The sequence below is a fragment of the Macrosteles quadrilineatus genome, unplaced genomic scaffold (assembly GCF_028750875.1).
Source record: "Macrosteles quadrilineatus isolate MER2022 unplaced genomic scaffold, UCM_ALF_1.0 Scaffold_10__1_contigs__length_6754688, whole genome shotgun sequence".
NCBI classification, from domain to species: domain Eukaryota; kingdom Metazoa; phylum Arthropoda; class Insecta; order Hemiptera; family Cicadellidae; genus Macrosteles; species Macrosteles quadrilineatus.
The window spans coordinates 3340668-3355180 of NW_026542603.1; the positions used below are offsets into that span (position 1 = coordinate 3340668).

The window sequence follows — 14513 nt, forward strand, 5'->3', positions numbered from 1 at the left end:
AGTAATGTAATATTATTGAACAAGGGAGGTTTACAGTGTTATGGATCCCTAACCTAGGATGTTGTCCTGATAGGGCTACAGTTATTTGAGTCAGTACAATTATTTGGTACTATAGTATAGATAGAGTTATCATGTCAGGTAATGTTGTGAAGGATTAAATTTTGGAAACAACAATTGAGGGCCCCTTCATCAACGAGGCCTACCATTAGCTACATAAAAATCAGCTGTTTTAAGAATGATTTTTTAAATCTGTCACTGAAATATTTACATTATTTGTTGTTTACAAACAATAATAATTGTTGGTATGGCTGCACTTTACTTTACTACTTAGTAGGCCCTACACTCATTCCAATGAAAATATCGATCGATATATAGATTAATTCGATATATCGTTTGGTTAGTTAGGTAAGGTTAACCTAACGTAACTAACCAATCGATATTTTCCTTCGAATGAGTGTAGGACCTTAAGTAAAGTGCAGCCGTTGGTATTACATCTTATTTACAACAATAGGTACTATTGTACATTGATGCAACAAAATACTTATTTTTCATCCCTCATATTTCTTATTTCTTGCTTAATTTACATATACATAAGGAGCACTCTTCACTCACGGCCACCTTTAACTCCAGGCCGCGGCCTGGTAGATTTGGCAACGTCGCAGGTAGTCTTGTTGAACGCCAGACGTCTCATAATTAATAACATCAATCAATCAATCAATCAATCATTGAGATGGGGACGCCACCTAGGTGCATATTTTAACCCAAATATGAGTGAAGGATGAGTGTAGAATGGTGTGTGATGACCTGTGTAGCTTTGTTACTGACTAAGATCAGCGATTCGATTTCATTAGTCAGGATCATTTATTTAAAGCCCAATGATCAGGAACAGCTTGTGTCCGGTTTTGAACCATCAAAAAGCTACTGACTTTACGATCGAACATGACAGACAGGTGACACCAGCTCATTCATTTTTGTATTATTCATTTAAATTTATGAACTTAAATATATTAAAAGATTAGAAATAAACATATAGAATTGAAAACCAAAACAATATAAATTGAAAATCTATTTTTGTACATTTAGAATGGAGGCAATATTTTCATGGCCCAGTCATCAAGCTTTCGTCTTCTTAAAAAACACACAAATTCCATCAACTGCCTCCAAACAAAACAGCTGTAACAACACTACTTGCGACATTGCCACTTCGAAGGCCGTGGCCTGGAGTTAAAGTTGGCCGTGCTTCATTTGCATACTGCATTGTGTCAATTAAAAATCAGAGGAATAAAAACCTCCAGTTGTTCATTTGGACTCAACAAAGTTGAGGAAATAAAATAATCACCTCATACTTCACCCTACAGCGTACTACCATAGACTAAGCAACACAAGACTCCTCATCTCATTGTAAATATTGAAGCTTGTTTTTTGATGTACGCCCACACCGATCGCTGGGGTAGACAACATTTTGTTTCTATTATTTTAGGATTATTTTCATGATTTGTGCTTTACTATTTGGTCATATAACTAGGAGACCAGTTATTGTTTATGGTTTAAATCGTTTTATTTGGTTAAATGAGGTTTTAAATTACTGAAATAACAAGAAACAAATTGTAAACAAAACATAACCTCTACAGTTGGACGTACAGAACTAACAATAAAACTGGCTTCAGCTGTTCCATAAGGATGACAAATCTACTAAGGGAGTATGATTTATCTATGGTACTACTTTACAAGCAAGTAGATTCTAGTTATTTATTAAATTTTACATGATGACCAGCACAGTTTAAGAGGAAATTACTTGTTGACAAAGTGGGTTCCCATATAAATCAATTCAATTTAAAAAGATAGTCATGTGGCCAGACGATAAAGTAATTTGGTAAGCAAATGGTGGGCCAAAGTTGTTAGAAACTTGAAGATTAAACTTCTAGTAAAAAATTAGTTGTAATCCATCGTTAAAATATTTATTATAACTATATACTATTCTAAAACAATAACATCATCTTCTTCTTTTAACCTTTTCAATTTTTTTGATTTTACTTTTCCTGATTTCGATCTTTTACTAGTTGGATTTTCTTGTTCTAAAATTTCGTCTTTATGAAGAGAGGTCAATTTTTCTTTTATTTCACCTTCTATTATACTATCAATTGCATTATTTTCTTTAACTTTCTTTTTTCCTTTCTTTGTTTTCTTTATAACTGGTTCCACTTTGTCCGTTATAACTTCCATCTCATTGAACATCTGTTCATATTCTTCGTCTGCCTCAAAAGCTTCCGCATCTTCTTCTTTTATCTCTGGAGCTTCTTCTTTGATGTCTTCCATTGTAAAACTAGACTTGATCAGAAGAGCTGACAACCTTGACTGCATGTATTCCTGAAAGGTTTAGGGTATTAATGACTCCATTGATTAAACTATCTATTTCAAGCATTTTGGCCTTTTGAAGCAAACTATAGAAGACTGCATGAACATTTTTCAATGAGAGTTGGGGTTATGTTGTCTGATTTCTTTAATTTAATGAGGTCTAAACATGTGTTACAATTTTTATTTGACTATTTTCATAGTTACACCACTTTACCACAGTTTAATATATGGTAAGTGAACTAAATTTAAGATTGTGTCCATCAATGGATAAAAATTGTTGAACTGAAACAGTCATATACAAATATTTCTTAAACCGAACTTGACAACACTTTGATCCTCTGTTAGACAAGACAATAATTATGTAAATTACGCCATGGTGTACATATTTGTACTCAGCAGCAAAAAGCTAATATTTTTATATCCTGTTGTCAACACTGTTGCAAAGCTAGATAAAAGGGTAAAACCACAATTTTTCCACCCGAATACACAGTAATGAAATGAGCTGTAAAACTGTACCTTAAAAAGCAGTTTCTTTGTGTTGAGATGATGTATTCTGAAGTGCCTGTCCAGACTAACGCTGAGTACGTAAGGTTCAACAGTGGGACAAGCGACGGCACGCACTCCTCCCATGAAGCCTCTGAACTTGTTGAGCAGAACCCCCTTACCCCTCAGATCCACCAGGTACATGTTGCCGGCCGCACACCCGACTACTACATGGCTGCAATGTAGATAAATCTAGATAAGCTATCATACTAGTTATCATCTAGTTATCATACTTTTAGAGAAGCATTGTTAAACAAGCTTACCTGATAACTCAAGGGGCTAAAGTATACACAATTAGTATACAGTATCAGTAATAAACAGTATTAGCAATCTGAGATTTTCAACCAACTGTATCATGGATAAGCAGTGGGAGTAACTATGATATTTTATAGGGAAAATAACAAAAGTTGCAATAACTTTTGAACAACAATTGTTATGTCATTGCACTATTTTGTTTAGAATTATAAGAACCATAACATGCTAATTTCAATCAAGACACACTTTTTTCAAAAATCCGATTTTCAGTTTTTTGTATAGTTTTTATGGGAAAATAACATTAATTACAATAACTTTTAGAACCATAATTTATACAGCAATGGGAGTTATATAATTTTTTTCATCAATTTAAAGGGCTATAACATACTAAACTTTTATCAAAATTCAATTTTTCCGTTATTTTATGGTTTTTTATAGGGAAATCACAATAAAAAATCAAAATTTCAAAAAAATGAAAAAAAACCGCCTGGAGATATAATAGATTAACCTACAACACAAATTTCATCAAAATCGAACTAGAGGTTTGGTGTGCACCTCTGTACACATCCATGCATACAGACAGGCACACACACACACAGTAATCAGAAACGTTTTTAAGAAACACACAGTTAAGACATTTACATACACGAAACAACACAATAGCGTTATCATGACACGGAGTAAGTTGTAGGAAGACTGGCAAAGCACAATGTAACAAGTTATTTTTCCTAGGGGGGTAAATTTTGTTATTTGGCTGCGCGATTGTTGAGGTTGAGATGTTGAGGCGGCGGCGGCGAAGCTAGCAAGCGCCCTTTGACCGGGCTTATCAGTTCGGATAAGCTTGGGTATCCTGGAACTACAGGATAGCCTAGGATGGACATTCGAGTCGTGGATTTGGAGCAGTAAGCTTGTGTCTGGTGGAGACGTCGTGGAGTGTGAGTGGACAGTTGAAATTGGTGTTTGGTGGTAACCATATACAGTGTGGTGATACTGGTGAACAGTGGAGTTTGAGTTGGGTAGAGACCCGCTAGTGGTGAGTGGACGACGTTCCTTACATTTTGGTTTAAGAGTTGATATTTGATATTTTGATAATATTAATCTCTGATTTTATTGCAAGAGTTAGAGTTATAGCCTTGCTGGTTTAATCCTGTTACAGTAGCTAGGATTTACAGGTGTTAGGAATAATGCTACAGTAGCCTATATTCCTGACGGTTCTGGGCAGGCGCTCAAGTGCAAATAATATATTTTATTGACTGTGGTATATATTATCTTGTGTTGTACCAAGAGTTAGTTCCTTTACTAATACCTCTGAGGCCCAACAAACCTAGGCTACACAAGTTGGGGTGCGTAGTTGGAAGAACGCGGCCAGTAGGCTGATAGCTAATTTTATTAGCCTATTAACAGAAGCCCAGCTAACTAATATAGCATTGATAGTAGCAGCAGTAGTAGTAGCAGTAGGGTTTTTATTGGTTAATCATTTAACGATTTTAATTCAACCCGAACAGCTTGTTTGTTAATCCAACATGTTATCTTAGTAGCTTGGATAGCGTAGTATCGGCTATCAGATATATTTATCTAGTGTTTGGAAAGTATTTTATATTTCACTGCTACTAAGTAGCTCAATATTTTAATAGTAGTGCAATTGTCATTTAGTTTTGCTTGTTTGGCTTGGTATTTATTGAGACCAGCTACTAGAGGTTTAGTCACTCTGCCTATAGTATACTTGTATTATTATATGGTATTATTACTGAGTGAACTGTTTGATTGTTAGATTGGGCATTAGAGTTGTGTATTGGATTATAGTGGCCGAGTGGATCCTGCCTGGTGATAAACCCGCGTTGTGGTTTTTACTGACAAGTCGTTGTGTAACTCACATCGTTTAAGGCACTCTGGGCTTGACTATTGGATAGTTAGGACGAAGCCCGAGTTGCATAGTCAGCAACGACCCCCTAGGAGAGTGGAGAATCGGTGTAGGCCTGGTGTTGATTATTGCACGTTTGTTTTGGTGACTTGTTTTTGACTTGTTCACAGTGCCCGTATATGAGCCAGTCCTATACCAGTTAGACCCGGCTTTTGGCCTAGTGGTTTTCCTAGTAGCAGACCCTGGAACTTTACCCAGCCATTGTAGGCTGAGCTATCCCCGGCAAACCTGTGCGACTGCACTTTTAATATTTTTTTCCAGTGCGAGAAAAGTGTGTCGCAACATAATCCTATCACAACACAAAATCCAACGTAGGTCATTATCTTCTTTACATTTTATACAAATAGCATTACAATATTTTACTTGAATTCACTGAAACATCACCAACTACAAATAACCCCATTTTCGTGTTAATGTAAACAAAATTTTACTATGGCCATCTGTTTTAATGAAAAGAAATGTAAAATTGAAACAGTTCAGATGATTGACAACAGAATTCAGCACAAACTCTGAATTTTTAAAGCCTGTAGGACGAAGGGCTTTCACTATATATCATCCAAACCCGCAAAGGCACATCTAGAGGATAAGAGCTTTAAATTGACACCCAATATGCCTATAAAAATAAATATTTAGGGGTCGATTTGTTGCACACAAAATCAAACAAATTCTTTTAATAATATAGATTGATAATAGCATAATACTTTATTACATCAAAATTAAAAATTCTGCATTTTTGACATAACTATAGTATATGTTTCCCAGAAATTAACGCTGGCAAAAAAATCCTGTATTGCAATCACTGCAGTTCACGTAATTTGCAATGCCGCACGTAAATATTGTGGCTACCAACAAAACACTCAAAATATCAAGGTTACCTTGTTAGAAAATCCATTTTATTATATATAGGTTTACATAGGATTTTAGTTTATAGACTGTGATATTCATATCTATGAATTATTGGCAGGATTCACTGAATGTTCTATATTTAAAAATCAAATAAATATTGTCAATTGACTTTGACATGCAGTAACTTGTTTTTTTTATTTTTTTTTTTTATTTTAAATTTTGTATATATTGTGGAAATAAAACTGATTTGATTTGACTTATACGATTTAAACAGGTTGAACAAAACCGAGTTGTTCTGTGAACCTCGATATAGCCATATTTTCAACTCACAACCAACCTCAAAAGTCCTCAATGTAACAAATCTAATAAAATCCTCCATGCAACCAATTTTTTCTTTGGTCCCTTGGGATTCATTATACCTATCAAGATTACCTAGGTGGTGTCTCCATCTAATAAATGATAATGAAAATGATAAAAATGATTGTGATATTGTCTATTCTTACTTGGGCCGGGGTGCAGGAGCTATACAGGTGAAACTGACGTCTTTCTCCTCAACTTGACAAACAGGTCGGCGAGTAGGAGTGGAGGGGTCATACAGTCGCACCTGACAATCAAAACAATGTCACTCATTGTGTTAAACATAATCGTAAAATTTAATATAGACATAGCATAGCTGAAGATCGAAACCAACACACAATAAATAAAGTTGAAGGGATTTAACCAAATTATAAATAAAAATACCTGGTTGTAAATTTTGAAATAAAAAGACACAAATCCATCTGGGCTAGATCATTATGACCGTTTGGCAGTACTTACCTATAGTCCTACAGCAAAAATTAGTTCAATTTCATTTTTAGGGTTTTTGTTGTGGATAGCAGGCTTACCTGAATGGGAAAGAGTACAAAATAGCACAAAAGTACAAAACTTTACATTATGGGGTATATAAAAATATTTGTTGTGCAAAAAGTATTCAGATTTTTTGTGTATAAGTTTTATGTTTCTTAATCCATATTGAACTCTTTTCCATCCAGGTAGGCTTTAATGGAAAATTTCCTTTTGCAAAAAAGGCTTACTAGAAAAAAAAGAAGATACAAACAAATACTGTACTTCTCAGATAGAAAATATTAATGACTTACATGACCGTATCTAGTGGCTACAGCAACTTGCTTGGATTCTGGCACGAACGCTAAATCCATGACCCACACTGGCACTCGAAGTTCCAACCAGTCGTGACGCACCTTCAAAATAACAAGTATCATGAACTTTGTATATCTTATATAGGCCTACCTATCAAAAATTTTGTTTTTCTTTTCCGAGTTCGTTTGGCTTTTCTACCCGGCCGATTTTCATGATTGAGGTCTCAAATTGAAGGTATGCATGCTCAGATTCCACAACAAGCATTGGAATATATTTATCTACAGTCCCATTCGGCTTATCCGTAAACAAAATTTGTTCCTCATGTATTTCTTATGTGAGTTAAATTAAGCATCGTCATATACGGTATTTGTCTACTATATTACTCGACCAAAAATATAAATTAGATTTATTTTCAAATTCTTACTTCAATTTAAGATATATTTCACCAGTTATAATTATATAATCCTATTTATTTTGGTCTAAGAACCTTCAGTTAAATATCAGCTTTCATTTAAGCTATTATTTATTCAAATCGGACGAGTTTCAAGGAAACGCAAGGTGAACAATTAACATATAAATTATTTTGAATAAGGTTTTTCTATGATTGAAAATCAATTGCTCCAGTATTGTTTATGTTTTTTTAATATGTTTTAGACTCAAAATAATCAGTAAATTTGAGCTATTTATTGTTTGAATCAGTTAAGTTTAAGATACTGTATTACTCAATCAAAAAACATAAATTTGATTATTTCTCGGATATGATATTTTTTTTAACGCTGCGGAGCAGCATGGGTCCTCTAGTTATTATATGATAAAATAAGTAGGTTCAGTTAATAACTTTTGAAATAGATTTTAATGATACCGTAGTTGTAATACACATACCTAATAGGGTTTTTTATGAGAGGGTTGTTAGTGAAGTTTCCACGTTATGTGAGGTCCATGTTTTGTAATGAAAATGTATTTATTTATTCAAGCAGAGTTACAGCCAATTGCTCTTACTTACGCCTAAACCATAAAATTATGCCTATAGGTATACTTACGTTTTTTGCTGTAAAAGTGTTTTTGCCAGTTTCAACATCCCAGAGCTTGAGGTCATTCTCTTTACCGCCTGTGGCAAAAACATTGTCTTCATTGGGACTATGTCTCATACGACTGATGGGCCCTCCAGTTTCCACAAGTGAGTCTGTTTCACCCCAAACCTTCACTATTCCTGACTCGACTGCAGTTACCAGCGAACTAGAAAAAAATCTAAATTTCAAACATGTTCTATTTATAACTGCTGTAGGCTATTTATTTCACTGGATGTATACAACGAGTACAAAATGAGACAAAGCTATTCATATACCTAGCCATACGATTAAAGAAAAATTGTAAAATGTATAATATTATGCAGGAATTTGTAATTAAAATCAAATTCTGATGATTACTGACCAACCGTAAATATTGCTAAGATTGGTTGGACAAATTGATTTCAACAACTAGGCTAGGAATTAATAGGTATGTGTTAAGTAGGTTCTACAGCCTATATTAAAAATCTACAAAATACATCAATTAAAGATCTAGGAAGTTAAGTGTTATTCCCATGGCAATACAAAGCATTCAAGTGTTTTTTAATTGTCAACCCATTTGTTACTTATTTACAATATCACTGAAACATAAAAAATAAAGAAAAATAAATTTCACTATTTTTTATAATGTTTTATAGTATTTTATAGCTGGAAATGATAATAAAATTTATATGCAGTGCTCAATTTGAGGGGGAGCACGGCGGAACGGTGTACCGGCACCTCTCTTTTGGAAAGATAAAAATATTGGCATAAATAGGTAAAAATCACATTAAATAGGTTACAGTTCCGGCACCTAATTTTTTACAAATCGAGCACTGTTTATATGTATAGCCTATATATAATTATGTATTTAGGATATGTTTACACTGTTTTATATATTTCTAAAAAAATAGGTGCATATACCTGCCTGAAAAAAATATTAGACTATTTTTTATGTTGTTTTAATAGTATTTTATAGCTGAAAATAATATAAAATATGTATGTAAAAATCTAATTTTCTAATTTCAAGGCTGACGTACCAGTACGTCAGCCGTGATACTGTACATCACGGACTTGACCTACTGGTAAGTCATCCGATCCAAAAGTTATTAATGAAAGTTTGAAAAATACCCCCGCCGCAGCAAACCTGCCGACTAAGCGAATTTCCATTTGTCTTAATTGATTTTTAATTAAATATATTTTAATAACATTAGGTTTAACGAGTACCTAGGTTTGCTGATACAAGGAAACTAATAAAGTGTGTTTTTTTTGTAAAATATTGATAGCTTAGTACAAAATAAATAAATTTGATCAAAATACAAAATATATCCATAAACAAGCAAACTACAACATTTGACAATAGCCTATTCTCCTTAAGAATAACATGGGAATTTTAAATTTACAATTTTTTTAATTTTCTCCGTTACCAATAATACTTTTATATACTAAATTATTTGTTTTTTTAAGCTCTTTAAAAAGGTCTAAAGAGAAATTGGGAAATTTTGTGTTTTGAGGGTCAAAAGTGAGAAAAACCAATTTTTACCCCATAAAACCCTCCGTAAAGCCCCGTTCCCATGGTCCCATCATGCTGGTTCGCGAACTCATTCAAGTTTATCCCGCTTTACCCCTTTAAACCAAATTTCATCAAAATTGGACAAAAATTACTCAAGTTATCGCGTTCACGGACGTATATATATATATATATAAGTCTATATCTAATATATAAAATTCTCGTGTCACAGTGTTTGTCTGCAAACTCCTCCGGAACGACTTCACCGATCGTTATGAAATTTGGTGTGTAAATTCTGTAGGTATGCGAATCGGACGTAAACTATTTCCCGTTTCGAAATTCTTAAAAGGGCTCCGCCCCAGTGGCTCTGGAGTTTCCCATGTTAACCTTATGAGAAATGGAATTAATGAATCTTAACAGCTGTTTCAATTAAACAAGTTGGTTCTGTTCTATGATGTTCAATAGCATTAAAGGTACAAGGATTACCAACAGGGTGCAGCACTATTATTTCTTTTACATTTATGACAACAGCTAATTTGCAACCAAAAAGTGAGTGAGCGTAGCGGACGAACTTCAACCTGGAGGCGAGTGAGCGTAGCGAACGAGCTAACCTGAAGGCAAGTGACCACAGCGAACGAGCTCCAGCCTTAAGGTGAGTGAGCGTAGCGAACGAACTTCAACCTGGAGGCGAGTGAGCGTAGCGAACGAGCTAACCTGAAGGCAAGTGAGCGCAGCGAACGAGCTCCAACCTAAAGGTGAGTGAGCGTAGCGAACGAGCTCCAACCCAAAGGGGAGTGAGCGTAGCGAACGAACTTCAACCAGGACGTGATTGAGCGATGCGAACGAGATCATCTTGAAAATTAAACGTAACGGTACTTTCTTTCCATCGGTCTGTCTTAGGGGAAACCTATAACTTAGGCGATACGAAATTCGCCGGGTCAGCTAGTATATATATATATATATATATACATATATAAAAATTTGAACGAATGGTGTTTTTGGCCTCCGGGGACATCAAAATGAAAAAGTAAATCGGTCCCGGGTCTAGGTCTTACCGTGCCACCTACGGTAATAGCTACTTCCCTATAGGGAAATTCGCTAAAATCAGCTTACCTGTTTACCTTGAAGATCCCTCGAATTGGTCCCTCTCCAATGGTTTTGTGTTCATTCAGTATGAAGGCATTTGATGTTAAATCAAATATTTTGACCAACTGGTTGCTATACCCTATGAGTATTTCATTTTCAAGTTTATCAGCCCAGTTTAAAAAGGTTACTTCATTTCTTTGTGTGATCTCTTTAAGCTTTTGAAGATTTTTTACGTTATGAACACCTTTGTTATGAGATGCTTTGAGGCCTGCAATCACAACACATTTAGTTACAGTCTATTTCTACTCTACCTGCTGGACCTGTGCTTTGTAAAGGAAGCACAGGACAAATATTTGATAACATTTTTTTTTTTCTAGCCTATAAAAAGAATCCCTAAATCAGTGATTTTTCCGTGACCTGCTGGCAAAGTCCCGTTAAGTTTATGTTATTAAAACAGACAAATAATTAGATTGACACTTAGGAGAGTGTGAATTTTCACTCAAAGATTAATTTCAAATACTATTGAAAGATGAATTGTATGTTGTCCCATATGTATGGGAGCCGGCTAGAATGGACCTACTGGGTAAATTAATAGATGATGTATAGAACTTCTAGGAACTATAGGGTATGAACTACGGTATGAAGTATAACTTAGTTACGGTAGCCTACCTTACAAGGCAGGTCTTAGATTTAAGCTAAAAAAACTAGTATGACTGAGACGGAATCTTGATGGAGACTTTAACTTATTCTATGAAGAACCCTTGTTTTTAAGAGGGTCAATCCATTTCATAACTTTGAAAACTTACAGTAGGCCTATGCCTATGGTCACTCAGAACTTTTTTTTTTAGCGAATAGGGAATTAGCTATTATACCGTAGGTCTCATGGTAAGAACTGGACCCGGGACCGATTTACTTATTTTGTTTTGAGGTCCCCAGAGTCCAAAACCGCCATCCCTTTAAATTCATATAACTTATGTATAACGTAAGTTATGTGTCCGTTTAACTCGAGCAAAAATTATCCGATTTTGATGAAATTTGGTATAAACCTGTAAACCTACATTAATTCGAATGAGTTCGCGAACCAGCATGATCTAACCAAGGGAACGGGGGTTTATTTTTAACTTTTAATGTTTTGGGTAACCTAATGTTTCTGTATGCTATAGCCTATCCAAATAAATATCATAAAATGTATTGACTGCCCAACTATAAACCGGCGGTTCCAAGGGGAAGAGGCTACAGGGCTAAAGCCCCCCCCCCCCCTGGACCCTGGAAAATAAATTTAAACATATATTTCGTCCTTAAAACACGCAATGTCATAAAACAGACATCAATGTAGTATTTATTAAACTAAATAAGTGATGGCAGGAGTAGTATTAAGTTCCACATAGTCAACTTTGTGGGGCAATAGCACGACGAATAAAACAATATTCCGCTATGGAAAGTTGTATGCATCATCCAATTTTTACACTAGTTAGCTGTTGACATGCTAGGGCAAAGGCGAGCACCGAGCGCGCCAGCAACGGCCACTGAAACTAGCCGAGTCTCAATGATCAAAGGCAAAACAACTAATTGCCAATAACATCTATAACTAACTTACAAGTGTTTGTGAACATATTTGGCATATTTACAACTATTAAGTGTAGAGCAATCATAACTAACTCAAATAAAATCAACTTAGAATAATCCTAACCTAAGTTACGGTATTTGTATACTTTAAAAGGGCTTCTAACGAATTTTTAAAAAACTGTTTTTTTTTCTCATTATTTGGCCTATTTTGAACACGTTTTACATTTGGCACTTTTGGGGCAACGCCTATTTCACCCTGAAAAAGGCTGATTTTATCGTGTTTAAAAATCGCAAAAAGTGCTAAAAATTGTGTTTTTTTTATTAATTTTTTTTCAAGACAGACAATTAATGTGCTTTTACCTTTCTAACTTATCACTTAGGACCTACCATAAAACTTAATATAATCCAACCTAACTTTAACTTTAGGGAGGGGTATGGGGGTTTAGTGAGTGGGAGAAACTTTCGCGCCGTTCCGGCCAAACCTTGCATGCGGGGTTGGTTCGGCAGATTAGCCACACCTAAACCCCAACTCTCACTTGTTAGCTGCGGAGAGCTACCTTCTGCCCCTGGGTGTTGGTCCACCTACAGAACCAAGTGAGGGGGGCCCTAGACTAAGGTGTAATTCGATCCGTGCCGAGAGTCTTGTGGCACTGGGGGCCGAATATTCAGTGTCTTAACGGAGCCTTCTGGGAACCAGGGGGAACCCAGTCGTATGCACCCCTTACCTCTCTAATCGGGTCACTGGGGAGGTGGACCTTAGATAGGCCTACTCAGTATTCGTGGAACGCAGACGACCTGACCCCAATGGAGGAGGAAGGTCTACTGAAATCTGACGATGACAACAAGCTCACAGAAACCGGAAAGGAACGGAAAAAAAACTACTTCACAGGGTAATAATAATAATAGGTTAGGCTAAATACCTTGTTTACGTCCTCAATCCAAGTCTGTCTTTTTATAATGACTATAGTTTCGGGGCCCTCAGCCCCATTGTCAAATTTTCTGTCTTGTTAAATTACAGTTAATAGCATTGGTTATCGTTGAAGTTCACATTATATACATACACTGACACAAGTAATATTGAGAATTTATACTTTTGGCCGGTATAAACAAAAGTGATTATAGCCTATCATTGTAAGCGGACCGGTACACTGACGACTGTACATGTACGGTACTGACTGTACGGTACACTCAGTCAGTCAGTGTACCGGTCCACAAACGATATAGGCCTAATAACTTTAACTTAAGTTATATACCTATCTTACCCTACAGACGGGAAAGACAACTTTACTGCATTGGCGGGTACAACCTAACAGCAACCAAAAAGAACTGGCTGGATTTGATCGCTATATTTGTATTTTGATATAAATAGGTACTCCGCTAAGTATCCTTCAAAATGTCCTTTTTTATGCCAAACCGTGGGGTGGAATGGCGGACTTCCTTCCACTGTCTTTCTATGGTGTTCGTGTGGGCACCGGTATTTGGATCCACAAAGTTCACTGAATGATTTACCGTAATGTCCCAAATAATAGTAAAAACACATAGCCTAAAGAGTAAAATAAAACATTTTTAGCACTTTTCTTCATTTTTAGGGTGAAATAGGCGTTTGCCCCAAAAGTTTCAAAAGTAGTGTTTAAAATAGGCCTAATGAGAAAAACATTTTTTTCAAAATTCGTTAGAAGCTCCTAAAGTAAACAAATAGGCTACCTGCTAAATGCCAAGTTGAAATACTGTAACTTACCTTTAAAAACACCAGAAACTCCACCAATAAACACGTTGTGATAATCTTCCATGATTTAAGTTCAAAAGATAGGCTACCTACTATGGCATCACAAACAATTGGAATCTTAGTCAAAAGTGAAATAATCAAGCAAAAGCTAACCTAGTTATAGTTCTAATACTGCATACTTTTACACATAACCTAACAAACAAGTCACCTAACCTAAACCTAATGACCTAACCAAAAACCAAAACAATCTTTGGAATTAGTGTAACATGTGAGAAGAGAGGTGGAAGTGGAAGTGATTGTATGAGAGAGAACGTAAACTTGGAGTGAGCTAGAAATACAAATGTACTGGACTGGAACTGGAGTTAAAGTTAAAGGCGGCCGTAATGTTTAATCCTCCTAGGGCGGCCGTGAGTTAGCACAGGCATGACAACTTTGTTACTTTCTCCTCCCCCTATACCATAGTATATGGAGAAAGTATTGTTTTCGTAAAAATTTTCGAGTTTGAGTGGATACATTCGTTTT

General features: G+C 35.5%; 1 protein-coding gene across 1 annotated transcript; it reads right to left on the reverse strand.

Moving 5' to 3' along the window:
- LOC129004628 (WD repeat-containing protein 74-like) lies at window positions 1-14232 on the reverse strand. Its single transcript, XM_054433175.1, has 7 exons — window positions 14004-14232; window positions 10727-10967; window positions 8098-8293; window positions 7057-7158; window positions 6424-6524; window positions 2872-3073; window positions 1-2367 (listed from the first exon to the last, which is right to left on the reverse strand). Exons 1-7 carry the CDS (start codon window positions 14053-14055, stop codon window positions 1975-1977), a joined length of 1287 nt encoding a protein of 428 aa, XP_054289150.1. The 5' UTR covers window positions 14056-14232; the 3' UTR covers window positions 1-1974.
- Between the last annotated feature and the right edge of the window lie 281 nt (window positions 14233-14513).

Bases quoted from the DNA above. Each gene is read 5' to 3' on its own strand.
- LOC129004628 (XM_054433175.1), bottom strand. From the start codon at position 14,055: ATGGAAGATTATCACAACGTGTTTATTGGTGGAGTTTCTGGTGTTTTT. The intron at 10,968-14,003 runs GTAAGTTACAGT...TTGTGATTGCAG, and splicing joins AGTTTCTGGTGTTTTTAAAG to GCCTCAAAGCATCTCATAAC. The intron at 6,525-7,056 runs GTAAGTCATTAA...TTTGATTGTCAG, and splicing joins TAGCCACTAGATACGGTCAT to GTGCGACTGTATGACCCCTC.